The sequence below is a fragment of the Chiloscyllium plagiosum genome, chromosome 12, assembly GCF_004010195.1.
Source record: "Chiloscyllium plagiosum isolate BGI_BamShark_2017 chromosome 12, ASM401019v2, whole genome shotgun sequence".
Lineage (NCBI taxonomy): Eukaryota > Metazoa > Chordata > Chondrichthyes > Orectolobiformes > Hemiscylliidae > Chiloscyllium > Chiloscyllium plagiosum.
Genome location: NC_057721.1, coordinates 22645676 through 22669789, shown reverse-complemented (window position 1 = coordinate 22669789; position 24114 = coordinate 22645676). Strand labels below are relative to the sequence as shown.

Genomic DNA, 24114 nt, shown 5'->3' with positions numbered 1-24114 from the left:
TATTTTTAAATGAAACAGAGTTTATTTACAAGATTACTGAATGAAACACAAAGAGAACCGAATATAAAGTAAATTAACCTACCCAAAAACCCAAAATTATCTCAACTTAATGGTGTTGTTCCAAATACTTGTGACAATCCCCACAAACACCTCTTGGCCAAGAAGGAAAAAAAAATCAAACACAGTGTCTTACAGGATAGATGTCAGAAAGGGGGAGGATCAGCATGGACCTGCTTTTTTGGGTCCAGCAGGTTCAAACTACTGCTTGGTAAAAGCAAACCAAAACAGAGTAAAGCTGAGCTGGGAGAACTGGCCACTCCCATTTCATTGTACAAGTTTTTTTAAAAACTTCAAAGCCTTTTGTCTGAGGCAGTATCCGTTAGCTATAATCAAATTGGCTGTAGAACCCATCCAAGCCAAACCTTTCGGAATTGCTGCTTTTATGACCTTTATGAAAAATAAGCCAAGGGAGGCATAACCTTGTTAAAGGAGCAGCATTGTCACAAGCATGACAGGGCAGGAGAAGAATGTTCCAATAATTTAAGTTAGAACTCAATTTTTTTCTCTCTATTATGAGATTGTGTGAGGAAGATGTTAATAGATTGTGATGAGGTTAACTTATTAGACCTTGTGGTATTTTCTCATTATTCTTTTGATGTGTTTGTAGGTATCATTAGACTTACTATGATAATAGTATTGAGATGAGGGAATAGAAAACTAAATATCCAAATTTGTGGTGATGAAAATTTGTGGTAATCAATGTAAATGGAAACATTAAATTCCAAAAAGGTAATGGCACGGGTCTTCTAGTTTTGGAATTGTTGTAAACCAGATGTATGATCTAAAATGTGCATTGAGAACCCCAGGGAGTTCATAATGTATTCATCCTCATGGGATGGCAATAGCCTCATGGTGTTATCACTGGACTGTGAATCCAGAGATTCAGGTAATGTTCTTGTGACTCAAGTTCAAATCCTGCTATTTCAAATGTAGAATTTGAATGCAGTAAAACCTGGAATCAAGAGTCAGAATTGCGCTCATTGTCAGGAAAAAAAAAACATCTGATTCATTAATGCGCTTCAGGGAAGAAAACTGCATCCTTACCTGGTTCAGCCAATTTGTGGCTCAGAACCACGTAATTCAATTTGATTACCTACAGTGTGTTTGACTCTTAAATGCTCTCTGGCCAATTTGGGATGGGCAATAAATGCTGGTCCAGCCAGTGACACCCTCATCCCGTGAATCAATTCAAAATGTTGCCTGTGAAGTTTGAACTCCTGATGAGCGATTCCCATGCACCCTGAGATTTGTGGGTAAGTTGAAGATTTTGGACAGCTCTGACTAACACAAACACTTGACTTAATATCGAGCCCATGACTAGCCTGTCAGCTCCCTATCATGCCTGACCTCCTGACTACCTCCAACCCAATATGGCTACTCTTCCAACTTCCAACTATAGTAACTCCAACACAACTTGACTCATTTCCATAGTCCAACTACACTCTCTCTAACACTCAATTAGCAGTCAACTCAATCTGACTAGAACCTTGCCTGAAAGCTCAACCAAACAACTCAACTACACCACAACTCAGCTAGCCATTCACAACTTCATTGCTCCGTGCGTGGGTGGCACGGTGGCACAGTGGTTAGCACTGCTGCCTCACAGCGCCAGAGACCCGGGTTCAATTCCCGCCTCAGGCGACTGACTGTGTGGAGTTTGCACGTTCTCCCCGTGTCTGCGTGGGTTTCCTCCGGGTGCTCCGGTTTCCTCCCACAGTCCAAAGATGTGCAGGTCAGGTGAATTGGCCATGCTAAATTTCCCGTAGTGTTAGGTAAGGGGTAAATGTAGGGTTATGGGTGGGTTGCGCTTCGGCGGGTCGGTGTGGACTTGTTGGGCCGAAGGGCCTGTTTCCACACTGTAATGTAATCTAAAAAATCTAATCTAATCTAACCCAGCTGTTACTGTAACCTAGTACCACACACAAACATGTCAACCAACCCACCTACCTGGTGCCTCATCTATCCCATCTTCTTACCTCATGCCCCTTCCCATCCTGCCCATTCATACTCTCACCCATTTTCTAACATTCTCTCTGGATCAGTTGTTCAGTTTAAATCTGAAATTGATTGAGGAAAAGAAAACAAAGATGTTACCAAATATGAGGCAAAAGTGGGTAAGTGAAACCAGAGCACAGATCAGGCATGCTCTCAGTGAATGGTTTAACAGCCTCGCTGGGCTTCCTGTTCCTATAAATCTAAATTGGTGAAATGGCTTTGCAAACTGTCACTCTCACTTAGAACAAATATCAATGGTAATATTTTACCAGTTGCTGATTGCAATAAACTGTGAGGCAGCTTTACTGCCAGTGATAGGAGCATAATTATATTACATTACAAAAGGTATGACAGCATCCACAGTTGTTATTGCTTGGAGCACATTTATTGGTTATTTCATGTGTTCTGTTTGTTGAAGTTAGTGCATTTACCAAGGGAATGCTTATTGCTGATAGTATCAATTTTGTAACGTACAGCTGAAGGAAATACTGGTGGGAGTTTAAACATTCAGTATATTCTGTTTTTATACAGATAAGAACAGTTTGAAAATAAATTATACAATCAAAGCTGTAAAATTTCAGATGTAATTATGAGAAGAAAATAATAATAAGATGACAAATTAAGTATGTAGGCCTTTTATTCTGCACAGTTTTATTGATTCATAGTATTGATGCCATATTTTACAGCTGAAACAAAAAATCTTTACTTTCCCAAAATAGTCTTTTTATAATAAGTAAACATATTATGGATCTATATTATTCTGAGACGGAAAAAATACAGAGAAAGAAAGAGGTAACAAATAGCTGGAAATATGATATTTATCTTGGACTTAAGTCAAAATAAGTATTTTTAGGCACAGTTACAAGATTCAGGAACTTGTGTGCAGAGGTCCATATAAAAATACAGTAGTTGCTCAAATAAATTAGAATGCTTAGAATAGTATACAAGTTTTTTTTTCTGACATTTCACCTCACCAAAACGCTCATTTGGGTTTTTGAATCAAGAGGCTTCTAAGAGTACGTACAGTTGCTGTTTTTTTTTTAATCTTTAAAGATATTTTGCAAAATTCATTCGTAGGCATAAGAAAATGATAGAGAAAATGTTGCAATTTTAATTTGACAATACAAATGGAACTTCAGCAGTTGGACTGTTATTCCAAACACACTGTAATAATTATAATTATAAACAGGAATAATATGTCTACTTTGCATTAGGACACAGAAGTTGACAGAAAATGTTGCTGAATAATGGTAAATGGATATAAGCATGCATTTTGTCTTATGTTACCACAGAGCAATCAGCAGATGATACTTTATCTGAACCAAATCCAACAATGAAGCGTAAGTTCCCAGCTTCAATACTTAGGTTAAGTAATACTTCAATATCATACTTAGGTTAAGTTCTTTTTCTGCAGATAGATTGATATGAACATCTTGCAGTTGCGGTTTTTGTTTAATATTCTTCACTATAAGCCAAAGTCTTCTGTGATTCCTCTTAGATAATGAGACGTTACCAGAAGTCTGCATTCCAGCTCTCCATATGTAAAACTGCCAATGTACAAAGATTTCAGCTATAACTTTTTCCAGATTTTTTTTAAAAATCTGGTGCAGGAGTTAAAGCAATTATCTTCACTGTAGTCAAAGTGGTAATGCATTGATAGCAGGTTAAATACCACACTTCAACTGAAAGAACAGCAAGTAAGCATAATTGGTGAGCTCTACTTTAAGAATGTTGGTAGAAACAGTTCTACTTTAGTAGTAGTCATCATAGTTCTTTGGGTTTAAGCAGTAAAGCACTGCTCCCCCAAATGAGAAGATCGTAGCTCCCCAGGCAATGCCGTATCCCCAGTTGAATTCATGATATGTTCGCATGGTGGCTGTTTCCACAAATTTGATCGGATACAAAATGAGTCCACAGACCTGGAGAACAACTGTAAATAAATACATGCAATTAAAACAATAGCCATCTGTCTTTTGGCCACAAATATGAAGAGTGCAATATTTTGATAGTCGACCCTCTTGTCTCTGCTCTGTGTTCAACTACATACATTTTATTTATAACATTCATCAGCAAAATAGAGAAATATTTCAGTGTTGTTATTTCAATACTGTATAGTGCATAACACATTATTGTAATCCTTCACTCAAAGGCTAAAAATTAATCTTAGAATCTGTAATATCATTATCATTACAGTAATTTGTCAAAAAATGTTCAAGGCATTATTTCAAGTGCCACCTGGTCTTTGTCCCACTTGTATTTATTCTATTAAATATGACAGTTGGGTTGAGATCACTAAATACATTAAATACACTCCAAATTCCATAATTATTATTTCAAATTTTCAGAGAGTTGCTAAATCTAATATTAGCCCAATTTCTCTGCCCTTACCCACTCATCCCAAGGTAGGTATACATTTAAGCTTAGAAATTTACAAAGCATATTAAGTGTCATTATTTAAGCATTTTCAGACTTTTCAGATGATTTTCATAATCTGATTTCTCTGTATATATTATATGACCACCATCCCAGTCTTTCATAAGAGCTGTGCATCAGGTAGACAATATCATCAAACCAAATAGTGTTTTTTTTGGTAATAATTTTCACCAGGGCCCATGTATATTTCATGCATTCATGTAGATGGGATCTCCCTTATTTCTGTTCTCAATCTGCTTCTAATTTTCTCCAATCTTAAAAGACTCTGGGGACATCTGCATTCCTCCCATTACGGCCTTTTGAACAATGTTGATATAAGCATGCCATTACCTTCAATTGATAATGCCCTGTGCTTTGGAATTTCTTCTCACTTTCTTCCATTAAGATGTCCCGTACAATATTCCTCTCATGTGCTTGATATCTCCTTTTATAGCCTGGCATTAAATTTTATGAGGGAACTTTCCTGAGAAACACTTTGAGAGATTTGGCTGTGTTAGAGCTCCATATAGTAGGCTGTTGTTGAAAGTGTTAATTTAAGCTGAGATATATTGCTTCAGCATGATCATATTGAATGGTTGCAGGGCCAAATGGCCTGCCCCTACATGTATTTTCGATGTTTTTACATTTCTAATGATTGTCAATCTGGATGGTGAACCTGACAGGCTACAAAACCACAGGATGGCATCTTTCTGAATCCAATCTGACTGTCAATCAGCAACTAAATGTGCAAAAACAGATAAGAGATACGAAATGTGTAAAGCCATGTGAAACTGGACTGCTCCTTAAATCAACAATGTCAAAGTTAGTTGTGATGCTGACTGATGCCCTGTCTGAGAAGGTTAAATCACAACAAACAAGTTTTTCAACTATGGGTTTTTGAGTCCATGGTACCCAGAGGATTGCATAATAAACCTATTGTTTACAGCTGTATATATGCCATGCCTGGAACTGATATGAGAAATTATACCATGTGGGGCAATTGAGTCTTCTTTAAGTGCTGCATCTTTAAAATATTTGTCATGTATACAAATGTACCTTTGTTCTGAAAATGAACCATTTTATTTTTACTATACATATTGCAGACATCACCAGAAAATATAACCATAGACAAGCCAAACAGTGAACTGCCAACATGCCACCAGCTAAATTCCATCACAGCGAGATAGGACTTTGAATTTAGAAGTCAACTTTGCACCTAATTTTGTACACTGCAAGAAGTTAGTTCCTAACTAGCGATAATTAAAGATGCATCGTTCACAAGATTTACAGATCACTCAATCATAGATGGAGTATTGCTAATAAGGAAGCCGCTCAGCCAATGATATCCTTGCCAGCACGTTACATGAGCAACTCACTTAATCTGACTCCCCAGCCTGTATCCCTCGCCCTGCAAATGTTCTGTCTTCAGACAACTGTCCAATTCTCCTTCAAAAACCCACAATTAAATTTTCCTACACCACATGTTCAGACAGTGCATTCCACATCTTAAACTCATGCTGTATACAGTCAGCTTTTCTATAATGTGATGGCTGCATTCTTGTGCCTAAAATGTTGGCGATGTAATCACATTACAGCCAACATACGTTGTAAAAGTTCACAATTTAGAAACAACATCCTCAATTCATCAGTCATGTTACAGCGAATTTGCATTGGTGAAATGCACACTATAGCAGAATGACTTGGACATGATTTGCTTGTTATGTTGTTTGCATTTTATTTCCAATCACCTTAAGTCGTTACTGTTTGTTTTTAGATCTTACTGCCAACAGGAGCAGTTTCTCCCTATCTACTCTTCCAACTCCGCGCTATTTTGAAGGACTCCATCAAATTTCCTCATAATCTTCTCTTCTTCAAAGATAACATCTGCTGTTTGATTATATCCATATAACTGAAGTTTGTTATTTGTGGAATCATTCTCATAAATCTTTTCTGAACTCTCTCTAATGCCTTCACATCCTTTATAAAATGCATTACCCAGCATTATGCATATCACCCCCAGCTGAAGTAAAACCAGTTCCTTATATAGGTTTGTCATAGATTTATTGCATTTGTCCTATATTGTGTAATGTTAAGGTGCATGAATTACACAAGTTTTCATATCATTTATTTTGAATTTTAGAATTTTGACCTAGTGGTATATGGGTTTAAGTTTGAAGGAGTTCAATGATTAACTTTTAGGTATTTCTGTAGCCATGGTGGTTTATCTTTTTTTAAGTAGTCTGAGAAAGAATGTTCTGGCAGGCTAACGGGAATTTGTTTAAACTGACAGCTTTTTACAAATGAAGAAAATAACCAGTTGTGCATTTGAAGGTCAAGGATTGATTTTTTAATTTCTTTTTTGATGAGAGGAAACACTGATAGCTTAGGGAAAAAAAGAACTTTGTTGTATCAGTTTTTAGAGATCTTGGCTGAAGTTGGACCTATAAAACAGTTGCTTCTGCGAAAAGGAGGTGGTTTAGGATCATTACGACCGTTATGTGAGGAGTTTAGTTTGAATGTTGCAGACCAGAAATGGTTGGTTAAAAACTCTAAAGGGACAGTGTGAAACTGAGAAAATCTGAGCTCACTTTTATGATAAATCAAGGAAGAGGCTATCAAATGCTCAAGACTAGGAAGTGAAATCACATGCTCAGTCAAACCCGATGTGGAGTAGTGAGGGGAATTCTCTCTGGTGTAAGTACTACAAAAGAGTGGCTTGGGATTAATGGAATTGCATTTCACTATGTATTTCTAACTCTTTAAATTTGTGTTATAGTAAACAGTTTGGTTCATTCTATTTTATCTTCATTTCTTCTGTGAAATAAACTTTAGTTTTATCACTAAAGCCAGATCTACAGCATTGTATATGCGTGTTTCAGTAGAAGACCAACACATTAAACAAACATAAAAATCTATTGAGCCAGGTACCAGTTTGGGATATGGTTTTCCAGTAATAACATCAGCCAGGACCATAACAATAGCCTAGTCTTAAAACCAGTGATCTATACTTTATTAATCACTTTCTAAAACAGTCTTGTTACCTTCAAATAATTTGTGCATATTATCATTTGCCCAGATCCCTGCACTCCAGCACTCCCGTGTACTTGTGCCCTTGGTTTCATATAACCTCTCCTCATTCCTGCTACAAAACTAATTTCTTTGCATTTCTGGATGAAGTACAGTTTGCCTATTGTAGTCTCATTATACCCTCCTGTCTACATCCTCTTGAGGTTTTATTACAGTTCAGAATCTTGCAGTTCAGAATATTTCAAAATGTTATGTCATCCACAAATGTCAAAATTGCACACTTACACCTCAGTATAAGGCATCTTTATCTTTAAGTGATTGCATGTATTTGCCTCATGAGTACATCCCATTACACATACCCATATGTCTTTTCTTTCCCTCCTTGCAAGACCACAGGAAACCAGGGAGATCCAAGAGATTAAAGGCAGCTCTCTGCCGATCACAGAGCTCACAATTACATACAGCCTCAGCCATGTTGCTTGGAACTTCCCCCTTTCAGTGAAAGTGTTTTGGCAAGTGAGGCTCAAGGCATCCAGTCCTTCCACTATTTATGCAACACAGCTCACGAGCACCTTTCGAGGGGAATTGCATAGAGAGGAGAAGTCGAGATCCTTGCGATTGCCCTGACCTTATGGCTTTCATTCCTTACACACCATATCGAAGGCCTACCTGTGCACCTCCCTGAGGGCATTGTGGGTCAACCTACAACAAGTGGCCTGCAGCAGTTCTACAAGATAGCTCAGTAGCATCTTCTCAACGGCAGCTGGAGATGTGCAGAAAATGCTGGCCAGTTAGTGATGCTCACATCCCATGAGTAAATTTTTAAAAAGCATCTTAGCAGTTGAAGTAACGTAGTTGATGAAGCCCTTATGTACCTCTACTAAAACCATAAAGGCAGGACCAGATGCACATGTAGGAAAAACGGTTAAAACTTTGAAATTGAGGGACGATACATCTGAGACAGTACTATTCTCCTCTGAGTTGACTACATCTCTCTAAGCTGCAGTGTTTATAACACGGTCGGCTAGGTGGACCTCACAGAATATGAGTTCCCTGAATGGGGTGTTAACCTGCTCCAATCAGGGTGCCTTGGCTGACAGGTATAAGCAAGAGTGTCAGAGGTTCTGTTCACTCTGAGAGCTAGTACTGAAGGAGCTGGATCAGTGTCAAGGACTCTCTACATGTAATTAAAGGGTGACTTCTGATGGAATACCAGTTTTGGTGGAGTTATTTCATGTACCTTACCAAAAAGTTACTTATCTGCCTCTATGGAGTTTCAGTAAACATTTGAATGTGCAGAACATTATAAATAATACAGACTATAGCTGTCTAGTACAGCTACTTGAGTGGATGTGGCTGCTGATGTCAGTTTTCCAGCATTCTATATAACACCACACCATTCACATTTGCAAATATCTTCTCATTAGACAACATGTGTGCTGTCGGTTTCAGCTGTTTCAACCCCAACTTCAACCTCTTTCCTTAAATCCCACACTCCTGAGGATTAAAACTGAGTCCTGTCTTTCTTCAGCCTACTATTTTCACCAATGAGTAGACTTACTTCTAAGTTGACATTCATACTGACCTCTAATTCAACAGTAGACATATGGTTGTGACATGGCAAAACTGATGCATTTAAAGGAGACAGCTCGTGTTTATCAGGCTCCTCCTGTTTTTATTTACTGAAGCAACACCGAATTTGTTGGGTGTAAGTTCACAGACAAGAAGAATCTTTCAGTTACTCAATGGTGCAATATATTTGTAATCGGACAGTTTTCCTAACCTATCATTATGGCTTTATAATTTGACTTTTTTTTCTGGAATCAGTTCAAAAAAGTATTCTTGAAAGAATATTTCCAATAAGCAAATTACAAAGCTATTTCCTTGTTTTCACCAATATAAAAATCACAACAGATATTCAGAATTTCCAGGGAAGAGAGTATTATAATATATGTTGTCAGACTAATGATCCAGAGAATTCCTGGATTGATGGGCTGGAGGCATGAGTTCAGATCACACCATGGTAGCTGGGGAAATTTAAAATTAATTAAAAGATGTGAAGTATAAAGCTAACAGTAACAGTAACAGGCAACAGTAACCATGAAAAGACCAGATTGTTGTAAAACCCCACTTGCCTCACTGATAGCCTTTGCAGAATAAAATGTGTCATCCTTCCCTAATCTGATCTAAATGTAACTCAGAAATGTGGCTGACACTTAACTGTCCCCAAAAATCTTTAACAAGCCAGTTATACAAGCATAGGAAGTCAAATAAAAACAAAACAATGTGGAATCACTCAAAATTAGGCACAACTGACCCTAACAACACTGCAAAGCTCACTTCACCAATATCTGGTGACCTTTTGTCAAAATTGGGAGAGGTGTCCTATAGATTAATGAAGCAACCAAATCATACCCTGCAGATAATGTCCCACATATCTCCATCACCATCTCTATGAATATCCTCATCTCAAAAGATGGTGGAGACCAGCACTCCAGTAAAGACTGAAGCATTTACATTTATCTTCAGCTAGAAACAGTCATACCCTGGCCAAGCTATTCCAATATAATTATAACACTGACATCCACTTGACATTGTGGAAAGTTGCCCAACTATGTCTTGTTTACAAAAGGGAGGACAAACTCAAACAAGCCAATTACTGCCCATTAGTTACTCTCAGTCATCAGCACCCATCACTGAGGATGTCATCCACTATCAGTGGGCATTTATTCAGCAATGACCCTGTTCACTGAAGCACAGTTTCTATTCCATCAAGACTACTTGGCTCCCAACCTCATTACAGAGACGTTCCAATGTGTTAATAAGGAGTCCCAGTAAAACTGAAGTCAATGGTAATCAGAGTAAAACTCTCCACTGGTTGGAGTGATACCCTGCATAATAAAAGATGATTGTGAATGTTGAAGGCCAATTACCTCAAGCCCCAAGTCATAGTTGCACCAGTTTGTCAGGACTGTATCCTAGGCACAAAGATATAGAACAGGTTCAATTACTTTTCCTTCACCATAAGGTCAGAAGTGGCGATGTTTGCTGATCATTGCATAGTGTTAAGAGCCATTTATAACTTGACAGATAATGAACCAGTTGTTGCCCATATGCAATGATACAGTTACACAATTCAAGTCTGGATTAAGTAGGATTTTTTGGATTGCATAGGTACCAGACATTGACTGTCTTTAATTGGGAGAATTTTACCAACTCCGCTTAACATTCAACTCAATTCCCATTTCCGACTCCTCTCCTATCAACATCCCGAAGGTTTCCATTGAACATGCATTGCCTACCCACGACTGACAAGGCACAAATCGGGAATGTGATGGAATATTCTTCATTTGATTGGATGAGTGCAGCTCCAATAACCTTTAAAAAGCTAAACCCAGTGATACAGAAGGAACACTGAAATAGTTCCATGACAGGATGGTGTGGGGCTTGGAGGAGAACTTGCAGCTAATGGCATTCCCATGTATCTGCAACTGCCTTTGTCCTTCTTGTCCACATCTCATGAATGAATTAAAAAAAACACTTTCTTGGACAAAGCAATCAGCATAACTGCCACCTTGTTTTTGACATTCACTACTTCCACCATTGCTGCACTGTGGCAGCAGTATGTATCGCATATATCATGCACCAAAGCAACTTGATGAGCCTCATTTGACAGTTCCTTACAGCTCCACTATCTGGAAGTATAAAAGCTACAGGCAAATGACATTATCACCCCAAGCAATCTCCCCTACAAATTATATACCATCCCAACTTAGAAATATTTTGTTGATCTTTCACTGTCCCTCGCTAACGACTTTGCAATTGTAACTACACCAACAGATGACACAGTTCAAGATGGTGACTCACTACCATCTCAACAGCAATTAAATGCCAGTGTTGTCAACAATGCCTCAACCCATGAAACAAAACAAAATTAAAAATATGGATCAAGATATTGGATTGCTGCAAATGTTTAATACTTTAAAGATAATTATATCTTAATGCCAAATTTAATTGATCATGAAATTCTCCAAAACAACCTGACTAGAATATAATATTCAGCACAGAGAAGTAAAGAGGTTTGCAAGCTTTGTGTATCTGAAACAATATTTTGCCTTCCTATGAAAGTAAAAATTATATACAAATGTATATAAAACTATGTTGACATATAGAAAGTGTCATGGAGTCATAGAGATGTCCAGCACAGAAACAGACCCTTCCGACAACTCGTTTGTGCTGACCAGATATCCTAAACTGATCTAGTCCCATTTGCCAGCATCTGGCCCATTTCCCTTTCCATACCTTCCTATTCATCTACCCATCCAGATAACTATTAAATGTTATAATTGTACCCACTTCCACCACCTCCTCTGGCAGCTTGTTCCATATGGTCACCACCCTCCGCATGATAAAAATTGCTTTTTAGGTCCCTTTTAAATTATCTCACTCTCACCCGTTAATTTGGACTCCCATACTCTGTGAAAAAGACATTAGCCATTCATCCTATCCATGCCCTTCACGATTTTATAAACCTCTACATGGTCATCCCTCAGCCTCTATCGTTCCAGGGAAAAAAGCCCCAGCTAATTCAGTCTCTCCCCGTGGCTCAAACCTCCCAAACCCAGCAACCTCATTGCAAATCTTTTCTGAACCCTTAAGGTTAACAACATCTTTCCTATAGCAAGGAGACCAGAATTGCACAATATTCTAAAAGTGGCTTCACCAATGTCCTATACAACAGCAACATGACATCCTAACTCCTACTTGGACCAATAAAGGCAAGCGTACCAAATACCTTCTTCACCACCCGGTCTACCTGTGAGTACACTTTCAAGGACCAATGCACCTGCACCTCTTAAGTCTCTGTTCCACAACATTCCCCAGGGCCCTATTCTGATTTGCCTTAATGCAACGCTTCACCTTATCTAAATTAAACTCCATCTACCACTCCTCAGTCCATCAGCTCATCTGATCAAGATCCCATTATACTCTGAGATAACCTTCTTCACTATCTACTAAACCATCAATTTTGGTGTCATCTGTAAATTAACAAGCCATACTTCTTATATTCACATCCAGATCATTGATATAAATGATGAAAAGCAGTGGACCCAGAGCCAATCCTTGCAGTACATCGCTAGTCACAGGCCTCCAATCTGAAGACCAACCCTTGACCATCAGCTTCAGTCTCCTACCTTCAAGCCAATTTTGCATCCAATTGGCTAGCTCTGCTCGATTCTAATCTTGCTAACCAGTGTACCATGCAGAATCTTATTGAAAACCTTACTGAAGAACATATAGACAACATCTACTGCTCTGCCCTCATCAACCTTCTTTGTCATCTCATTAAAAACCTCCATCAAGCCAGTGGGACATGATTTCCCACACAAAGGTGTGCTGACTCTCCCGAATCAGTCCTTGCCTTTCCAAATACATGTAAATCCTGACCCTCAGGATTCCCTCCAACCACTTACCCACTACTGATACCAGGCTCACTGGGCTATAGTTCCCTGGCATTTCTTTACCACGTTTCTGAAACAACTCCACCACATTTGCTACATTCCAGTCTTCTGGCACCTCACCAGTGGCTGGAAATGATACAAATGTCTCAGCATGGGGCCCTGCAATCTCTTTCCTGGCTTCCCACAAGATTCTGGGATACACTTGATCAGGTCCTGAGGATTTAACTATCTTAATGTGTGTTAAGACCTCCAGCACTCCTCTTCTGTAATATGGACACTTTTAAAGACATCATTATTTATTTCCTTAAGTTCCCTAGTTTCCATGTCCTACAGCGCAAATCTAACATATCCACATATTGGTACCAGCTTGCCTTTAATACTCAAATATAATTCAACATTTTAAATCATTAAGTTAAGAGCCTTAGACCTGGGAAATGTTAACTCTGCTTTCTCTTTACAGATGATTTCAGACCTGTTGAGCTTTTCCAGCTACACCTGTTTTTGTCCCAGCTTCCTGAAGTTGATTCTTTCCAAAAAAAAAGTAATTCATGAGATGCAAATGCTGCTATCTGGGCCAGGATTTATAGCCCATCCTGATTTACTCTCGAGACAAGCCACTGTGCTATTAGAGAATTCCAGAATTTTGACCGAACAACAGAGAAGGAACACAGTTCCAAACTGGGATCGTGAGCAGCCTGGGGGGGGGAATTACAGGTGATGGTTAGATTCTCTTGTGGCCATTGCCTGGCATTTGTGTGGCATGAAGGTTACTTGCCAATTCTCAGCCCAAACCTTCTCTTGCTGTAAATGTTTCAGTACCCAAGAAGAAACAAATGGTGCTGGACAATCATCAGTGAACATCGCCACCTTGACCCAAACATGGAGGAAAGATCATTGATCAGGTCGCTGAAGATGGATCTGGATAGTCATACAAGAAAGTAGCAACAGAGACAGAGTAAATTAAAGGCAATTCCTTAACAAGGAAGGGAATAGCTTGGGTTGTTCATGCTGCTTGGAATTACACCTGGATATTTCATCAGGTGACCATATTTCCCAATACCCTATTCATCATTCACCCCTCTCCCCCACTTCTCCAAAATATTTATGGTTAATAAATGCAAGCATTCAAGTGCAATTAAATTAAATTAAAGGTTTGAGTGTCTTTATGATTTTCATTTTGATTGTTAAATAAGTGTGCAGGAAATTCATCTTTAATTCATGACATCTCTGCTGCAATCAAGAAGGTTGTCAATCTTAGGAGGAGTTCGTAGTTTGAGATTTACTTATGAATCAATGCTCCAGGCTAGACTAACCTGGAGAATTTCAAACAACTTTTTAGGTGCTAAACGTTAGGTGAAAGAAACTAATTATCAAATAGGAATCTGCAGATTACTACACGGGTCACACACTGGGGAAACTGCAAAAAGATCTGATTAGACACATAAATTTGTGACTGGAGATGTGGCAATTAATTCATTCAATGACCATAAACCTGCTCAGAATTATAGATAAGAACTCATACAAACTTTGGAGAAAGTCAAACTTTATTCACGACTTCCACAAAGTACCTTCAAAACAAAGAAATAAATTGAAAAGTAGAGGAAATGAAAGCAAAATGCATTTGAAAAAGCAAGTGGTCAAGGCTCCAAATGGAGTCAGACAAGTTTCCTTCCATCTTCATCCAAATCACAAGTGCACAATGGAAATGAAAATGACTGCCACAATACCCAGGAGAGGGCAGAATAAATGTTTCAGTCTCTGATGGAATTGGTTTACTTTCATACGAAAGTGAGGCCCTGAGGACAACATAATGAAACAGACCTCCACATAATGAAAGCCATGGATGAGCACAAAATGCTGTATGTGAGTCTTAAGAACGGACTTTTCATTTTGGCTAAAGATCCTGGTCCAAGAACTGTTGACCACATTATTCAACTTTATAAACTAATTTTACCAATTGCTGTGAAGTGCAAGTGATCGTTTGCAGCCTGGAAATTTCACCCGAGTTGCCAAAGTAACAAAGCTACACAGTCCCATAGCCCTCATCCTGTACAGGTGCTGCTTCCTTTACACCTTGGCCATAAAACTTCCACACCATTATCCTGAAAGCAACACTGTCTTTCTTGGGTACAGTTGGGTTCGGGAGTGGGAGGAGACATCCTTCTAGGTGTGGCAGCAATAATCTCTGATTGGATATGCACCTTGAGCAATAGAGCTCTGTATCAGGGCGACAATGTGCAACACCCATGGAGAAGCAGGCCACCGGCCTCCATCTGAGGTATTTCCATGGCCTAGTGTTTGGAGTATACTGTTCAAATGTTATTTGTGACTGTATTGCAAATGCTGAGGAGCTGCTTTGTTTCTGATATTGCTCACAGAGGCTCATTGGATCATCCTAATGGATTCAGGCACAAAAGCGGTGGTTGTCTGTGTCTGCTTAGCACTGGGAGCTGGAGTGACAGGATGCAGATCTATGTGCCTATCCATCAGAGTGTGGATTTTGGATCTGGCTCTCCAGGGCAGCTGCTGGCCTGTTCATTGAGGTAGTTCAATGTTCACATGCCAGAGGCAGTAGAGTACAAAAAGCAGTGATGGAATCGTGCACACCTTTAGTCTGTTTTCACAATGCCTCTGACAAATGCATCTGCTGCTTCTGTGTGCAATTGTGCGTTTGTATGAAGTCACTAATGGCCAACACTACAAGATCATCTCCAATACCTGCACAGATTCCTGAACTATGGCAGTCTGAGTACCAGTGACATGAGATATTATTTCTCCCTCAGCCAATTGTAGAGAGGTAGCCAATTGTAGAGAGGTAGCAGTGATTTGTTCACCAGCATGTGCTCCCATTCTAATCTAGCTTGGATACCCACCAAGGTATCAGAATCTGAGTTGGAGGATGCAGTAGGCAGACCTGCCAGTGCATCCTTTGAGTGATCTGTGGCTGCTTCCTCAGAGACAGAGGAGGAGATGTCTTGTGAGAATTGTCTTAAGGGTGGGAACTGTACAGATGCCACTGGCACCTGCAAGAGAAAGACAGAGAACAAGTTAACTAGGGTAGAAATTCAGGCTTTGTTAAGAGTACGTTCCCAGTTGCAGTAATGAGAAATCAGCAGCACAATAATTCTTACTTGATTGCCAGGAAATGAACATAAGAAGCAGGAGCAGGAGTTGGCCATCTGGCCAGACAAGATTGCTCTGCCATTCAGTAAGATCATGGCTGATTGTTTTTGTGCCCTCAGTTCCACTTACCCACCCATTCACCATAACCGTCCTTCATTGTTCAAAAACTTACAACAAGCAACGAGATAGTCTCAATTGCTTCATTGGGCACAGAATTCCAGATTCTCAATTCTCTGGGTGAAGAAGTTCTTCCTCAACTCAGTTCAAAATCTGTACCCCCTTATTTTGAGGCTATACCATCTAGTTTCACTATTACCATGAATGGTCACAGTCCTCTCTCCTACTAAGATAAGGATGTTTTCATTGGACAGCGTGAGGAGATAAATATTGAGCCCTACAATGTAACCTGGCTCTTTTAACTCTGTTATAGGAATGAGACAGAAGGAAGAGATTGTGTGTGTGATGGAAGAGATTTGTGCATCTGTTAGAGCTGGTGTAGGTTGGGAAAGGTGGGCAGGTGTCATGAATGAGTAAGTAGGGAGTGCCCAAGCCATACAAGGTTAGAAAGCTGACGTGGATCAAAGAAAGGGAGAGCAGTTGCTGCATTCTTCAGAGGTGTGTGCAGTAACAGATTTCATGAGTGTAAGGCAGCACAGAGAAGATGGCAGCACCTTACTATCACAGAAAGATCACTGAACTTCTTGCATCATTAACAGTGTGAAGTAACACCCCGTAAAGTGCCATTGACATGGATGGTAACTTCAGAGTAGGCCAGCAGGATATCCACTGGCAGTCCCAAGGAGAAAGAATGGCATCATAACGTCTACCTCCAGGCCCCTGTCAGAGAGGGGTAAGCAATTACCTTAGTCTGCCATTTGCAGGGCAACTCTTGAGGGAACTGCTCAGGGAAGCTCTAGCCTTACAACATCTGACCTGGCCAGAACTGTATTTTAACAGAATGATGCTGGCACCAACAATCCCAGGAGGTGCCAACTGGATCAACTACTTCTGCCACTGGCAAATGGAAGATAGGGCACCACAGCCCCTTGACATTCAATGGTCTTACAATCACTGAATTTCCCCACTATCAACGTCCTTGGGGTTACCATTCATTGGACTCATCATGTGAACAGTATCTACAAGAACAAGTCAGAAGCTAGGAATACTGAAACTGAATACTGACTCCCCAAAACTTGCCCATCATCCTCAAGGCACAAGTCAGGAGTGTGCCTTTTGCCTGGAATGGTGCACATCCAACAACACAAGCAGCTTGACACCATCCAGGACAAAGCAACCCACTTGATTGGCATGACCTCCTCAAGCACCCATTCCCTCCACCACTGGCACTCAATAGTAGCAGTGTGTACTACCTAAAAGATGCACTGCAGAAACTCACCAAAGATCCTCAGACAGCACCTTTCAAACCCCTCTAAAAAGGGCATGGGCTGCAGATAGATGGGATCATCATCACCGTCAAGTTCCCTTCCAAGCCACTCACCATTCTGACATGGAAATATATCACCATTCTTTCACTGTCACTGCATCAAATTCCTTGAATTTTCTTCCTAGTGTCATTGTAGGGAAATCCACAGAAGGTGGACTGTAACAGTTCAAGAATTCAGCTCACCACCACCTTCCAAGGGCAATTAGAGACTGGCAATAAATGCTGAACAGCCAGTGACACCCACATTTTACAAATGAATGAAAAGAAAAGCAACGTGAAGCATTACAAATAAGACAAGGTGCAGCGAATACTGCGTAGGGACACTGGGGTGATTCAGGTAGGCCCTGACCAGGTGGAGGAGTCCAGGTGGAGAGGCACCATTGTCACTATGTGGATAGATATTGCCCAGGGGAGAGGGGGTTAGACAGACTCTGTGGTAATCAGTCACTCCAGAGTGGCGTGAGGACTGCAGATGCTGGAGGTCAGAGTCAAGATTAGAGTGATGCTGGAAAAGCACAGCAGGTCAGGCAGATTCCTGTAGTCACTACAGAGTCACAGGCCCTCCATCCATAGGTAAAATGCACAGAAAGGGACAAAGAAACCCTCAAATCGACTACATACATGACTTGAGTGTCCATGGTTAATAGCCCATTTGCTGGAGTTCCATGGTAAAAATGGCTTGGCAACAGAAGCCATCCAACATCTCAATGCACCATTTTGCCAGAATTCCTATGTCTCAGTCTGTGGCAGAAGGCCCAATGAAAACAAGCTCTTAATTAAAACATGCTTTCAGAAGTAAGTTCTTTTAACTTTAAGATATCGTAGAAGAAACTGGAAGGTCCAGTTTAAGGCATTTTGGCTCAAAATGGTGAAATCCATGCTGATCTGATGAAATGTGCTATCTGCAATGTGGTGACCAATACATGATTTTTTTCCCCCACAGTCTTTAATGAACCACTGCTGACAAATTACCAAGCAACTGGTTTTTTTTTGTGGATCAGCATGATGTTTTATAGTACAGTACATTGTCACATTTGTTGGCTTATGTAAACTACTATCATTAACAACTATATCTGACTTGCCACTGATTTGTGCCGGGGCAAAATGTAGATACTGTTCCCTGCTTCAGCAGTGTTCTTTTATTACTAATGCATATAATCACTTGGTCTAAAAAGGAACAAACTAAATAACTATTTGTATTTCTACTTTTAACATAGAACTTTTTTACTATGAAGTGATAAAGAAATTTGACATCAAGCCATATTGGACTGATGACCAAAATCTTGGTCAAAGAGATAATGTCTTAAATGAGGAAAGAGTGGAATAGAGGTGGCAAGGTTTAGGGAGAGCATTCTAAAGATTACGGCTTTCTTAGCTGAAGGATTTCCAGCCATAGTAGTCTGACAAAATTTGGGGTACACAAGGCCAAATTGAAGGAGTACATACCTTGGAGGGTAGTAAGTTTGGAAAAGATAACAGATATTATAGGCATGGCCAGAATAGAATTTGAAAATAGAGACAGGAAGTATTAAATTGAGCCTTCACTTAACAGGTAAGCAACATACCTCATTGAATACAAGGGTGATTGGTGAAAGTGATTTGGTGCAAGGTAAGACTCCAGTAGCAATATTTTGGATGATCTCAACTTTACCTAAGGTAGCATATGAGATACTAGCGTAGAAATGATAATGGCAAGGAGGTACATTTCAGCACCAAATGATTGAGACAGGGTTGGGGCTTTGAAATTTCTTGGAGATTTAAATACACAGCCTTTGTGATGGTACAACAATGCTCAGAAGAAACTCGCCACACCATAACATTCAATCTTGACAGTGCGCTTTCAAAGTCATTACAGTATTACATTTCCAAGATGACACCATTCTCAGATTGGATGAAACTGCTATTTATCTGTATAGCCACTATTCACAACCTTCCCCTTAAGAAGGCCTATGGAAATTGGAATCATTCATTCAAAAACTACAGAATTGTGAAAAAATATTCCCTGTTCAGTTAGTAATTTAACATCAGAAATGCCTGTAAAAGGAATTTCCACAAGAAGGCTGCTTTTCAGTCTGGGTCCTGAGATGGAAGTTTCGACTGGGCTTGAAGTTTGGCAGATTTCCAGGTAATATGAATAAGTACAACTGATGGGTAATGGGACATGTGATTGATAAAAAGGTTAACAAAAAATTAAATCAGTCCTGCAGAATTATGTGCAGGCACACGATTCAGAATCACAGAACTGCTACAAGTATAGAAGAACACCCTTCAGCCTGGTGTGCTACTATCAGCTCTCTGAATGTATAATTCCGGTCTTCCCTCACAACCCTACGCATTGTTCGTTGTCAAATAATAGTCTGATTCCAAAAACAGAAATTGCTGGAGAAACTCAGCTGGTCTGGCAGCATCTGCGGGAAGAGAGCAGAGTTAACGTTTTGAATTCAGTACTCTTCAAGGAGTGGGAGTGCAGAGCTCAGTGGATAGGTTGAGATGGAACCCAGAGAGACAGAGATATGGAAGGGGGTAGGTAAACCCAGAGGTTATGGGCAGCAGGCCAAGACAATAAGGGATTAAGAAGAGTTAAGAGTGAGAAAATGGCTGAATCTAAATCATATAATGTGTTATTGGGTCACAGAGTATGTCAGAATGGGTGACTGTTAAAAGTGACCCATGTCATAACAGGACTAGGTGTGGGCTGAGTAAAAACATGGAAGGATAGAATCAGGTTCTAAAGTTACACGTAGAGTCCTAAACGCTGCAGCACCCCAAATGGAAAATGAGATGTTCTTCAAGCTTGCACTGAGACTCACTGGAACACTGCAGCAGGCCAGTGACATAAATGTTGGTGTTGGAACACACCACTGTGTTGAAGTAGTAGGCAACTGGAAGCTTAAACTGATTTGTTTTTTCAGCAGAACGTAGGCATTCTGTTTTGTCTCCCCAATACAGAGAAAACCATACTGTAAACAACAAATACAGTAGACTAGATTGAACGAAATACAGGTAAATGCTGTTTCACCTGGAAGGTATTCTTGGGCCTTGGATAGTGAGGAAGGAGGTGGTAAATGGGCAGGTATCACACATTATCCAATGCATGGGAAGATGCCGTGGGAATGAGCGATGTTGGGAATGGGAGGAGGAGGATTTGCAGTTCTTTGTTTTATAATAGTGTAATTCCCTTTTGATTCCCTCGATTAAACTCGTCTTCATCACACTAAAGCACTGTATTCCAGACCCCAAACACTCACTGCACAAAAGGTTTTTCCTCATAGAATTTTTAACTTCTTGTTCAATTACTTTAACTCTGTGTCCTCTAGTTCTCAATATTTTCATGAATGGAACAGTTTCTCCCTATCTACTCTGCTCAGATCTCTCACAATTTTAGTATTTTCAATAAATCTCCCCTCAATCCTCTCCACCAGAGAAAAACCACAGTCTTAGCTTCCCCAATCCATCAGTGTCACTAAAGTTCCTCCTCCCTGGAAGAACCTCCTGTACCTTTTCCACATTCTCTCTAATAACTTCACATCCTTCTTAAATTGAGGTTCTCTTAACTAAAAAGAATTCTAACTGAGGTTGAATTAGTGTTTTGTACAAGCTAAATAAAACCTTTCTCTCGTACTCTCAGTCCCATTAATCAAGTGGAGGATACTGTTTGCTTTATTAACTACCCTCAGTCACTCTACTCACTTTCAATGACCCATGTATATATACACATCAGAGTACCCCTGCTCCTGCATCCCTTTCATAATTGTACCTTTGTCCAATTTGAGAAACATTTATGAGCCATTATTCTGTTTCCTGTCATTCAGCCAATTTCATTTCTCCGTAGCTATTTTCCCTTTTATTCTATAAGCGTTAACTTTGCCCACAGGTCTGGTGTTAAATGCCTTCTGGAGGTCTATTACCAGCAGCAACACCCAGGTCAACCCTTCAACCCTCGTCTATTACCTTTTCAAAAAAAATGACAGAAAGCTTGTTAAACGTTATTTTACCTGAAAAAAAGCAAAGATTAACCTGCATTTGTTTTGTCCAAATTATTCATTCATGCAGTATTCATTCTGGCCAAATTACTGTTTCTAGAAGTTTTACCATCACTGATGTTAAGCTGACTGGCCTGTAGTTGTTGGTTTATCTTGTCACCTGTTTTTTTGTTTAAACAAAAATGTACAGTTTGCAATTGTCCAATTCTCTGGCACTAGTCCTGACCCAAAGAAAGACAGAATTCTGTGACCAGTGTCACTTCACACTCACAAATGGAAACACCTCCTCCACATCCACTCTATCCAGGTCTCTCAGTATTCTGTAAATTTCAGTAAGATCCCCTCCTCATCCTTCTAAACGTTATCAAGTACAGACACAGAGGTCTCAACTCCTTCTCATATGACAAGCCTTTCATGCCCAGGATCATTCTTATAAATCTCTCAGGATGCCCTCTAAAGCCAGCCGATCCTTCCTCAGATATGGAACCCAAAACTGCTCACAATAAATGGTCTGATCAGACCCTTGCACAGACTCAGCAATACATCCCTGCTCTCATATTCTAGTCCTCAAACTTAATGCTAACATTGCATTTGCCTTCCCAACTGAACATTAAGAGAATGCTAAACTAGGACTCCTTTCTGCTTCAGATCTCAGAAGCCTTTCCCCATTTAGAAAATACTTTATGCCTCTATTCTTCCTACCAAAATGCATTGCTTCATACCATTGCCATGTTATATTCCACTTCTCCCACTGGCCTAGCCTTCTACAGCCTCCCTTCCTCCTTAACACTACCTGCCCTTCTGCCTATCTTCATGCTGTCTGCAAACCTGGCAACAATGCTCTCAGTTCCTTTGTCCAGATCATGAATGTACAATGTGAATATCTGTGGTTCCAAGATTGACCCATGCAGAACTCCACTAGTGACCAGCTGCCATCCTGAAAAACACCCCTTTATCCCTACACTCTGCCTTCGTTCAGTTGGCCAATCCTTTATCCATGCCAGTACCTCACACCTAACACATGGGCTCTTATCTTATTTAGCAATTCTCCTGTGCAGCACCTTGTGAAAGGCCTTCTAGAAGTCCAAATAAATCACATCCATTGGCTCTCCTTTGTCTAAATTGCTCATTACTTCCTCAAAAGAATTCTAACAGACTTGTCAGGCATGACTTCCCCTTGACAAAACCATGCTGACACAGCTCAATATTGCCATGCACTTGTACTCCGTAATCTCATCTTTAATAACAGGCTCTAAAATCTAAACGAGGTCAGGCTGGCTGGCTAGTCATTTCCAGTTTTCTGTCTTCCTCCTTTCTTAGATTAGCCAATTTCTAGTCCCCTGGGACCCTCCCTAACTCCAGTGTTCACTGAAAGGTCATCACCAATGACTTCACAATCTCCTCAGCTATCTCCTTCAGAACCTCGAGTGCAGTCTATCTGGTCCAGATTTATCCACCTTTGGATCTTTTACACTCTCAGCACGTTTTCCTTAGTGATGGCCACTAGACTCACCTCTGCCCCTGAATCTCCTGACTTCTTTTGTTTCTTTTTCACCTATTTTCTGAGCTTTGTATATTCAGCATGGTTCTCAAATGGATTTTCTACTTGACATGTCATAAGCACACTTTCTCTTCTTCATCCTAATTTCTATCGTTTTCAAAATCCATGCTGCTCTAGATTTGTTTGCTCTGCATTTCACTCTCAAGGGAACATACCTTGACTGTCCCTAAACTCTCTATTTTTCTGTTTTCTCATGCCAATCTTTGACTTCAATTTATTGGGCCCCGATCCATACTTATTCCATCAAAGTTGGCTTTCTTCTCATTGATTATTCTGACTGTGAATTCTTCAACAGCCTTTTCCCCAGTCAGCCTAAATCTTTGATAAAATGACCAATGTCTCTTAAAATATTCTCCTAATGACATTGGATCTAATTGGCTTAGCTCAATCCCAAGAACCAAGTCTTGCTTTTTCTTTTTGGAATGTAAACGTTATGCTGTAGAAAACCTTGCTAAAACAAAAACCTAGAAATCTTCTCTGGTCTTTATGTTACTATCGTGACTCTATTCAGATAATTTAAGCCCCTTATTATAACTACCCTATAATTTTGGCAACTCTCTTGCAAAATTGTTCTCTAATATTCTTCTTTCTAGTTGTTATAGACTATTCTGAAAAGTCTAATTGCTTCTATTGTAGCAATGTCATATTTCCAGATGGCTATGCACACCTATAACTCATTTTTATTTAGCACACTCCATCATTCACATGTACAGTAATCCTGATTTAAACTTTATTACTCTCTCTCCTTTACTCGGACCCCACTTGTTAACTTACTGTTCTTTAGTCTAGTGCTATCTATTGCTGGAGAAAGTGAGGACTGCAGATGCTGGAGATCAGAGCTGAAAATGTGTTGCTGGAAAAGCGCAGCAGGTCGGGCAGCATCCAAGGAACAGCAGAATCGACGTTTCGGGCATAAGCCCTTCTTCAGGAATGAGGAAAGTGTGCCCAGCAGGCTAAGATAAAAAGGTAGGGAGGAGGGACTTGGGGGAGGGGCGTTGGAAATGCGATAGGTGGAAGGAGGTCAAGGTGAGGGTGATAGGCCGGAAT

General features: G+C 39.9%; 1 protein-coding gene across 1 annotated transcript in view; it reads right to left on the bottom strand.

The window, feature by feature from the left end:
* Positions 1–2674: 2674 nt before the first annotated feature.
* tmem47 (transmembrane protein 47) overlaps positions 2675–24114 on the bottom strand; it is a 46025-nt gene continuing 24585 nt past the window's right edge. The window contains exon 3 of the mRNA XM_043700729.1: positions 2675–3985. Within this exon, the coding sequence (XP_043556664.1) occupies positions 3807–3985 (179 nt within the window). The 3' untranslated portion in view covers positions 2675–3806. The remainder of the gene's footprint in view (positions 3986–24114) is intronic.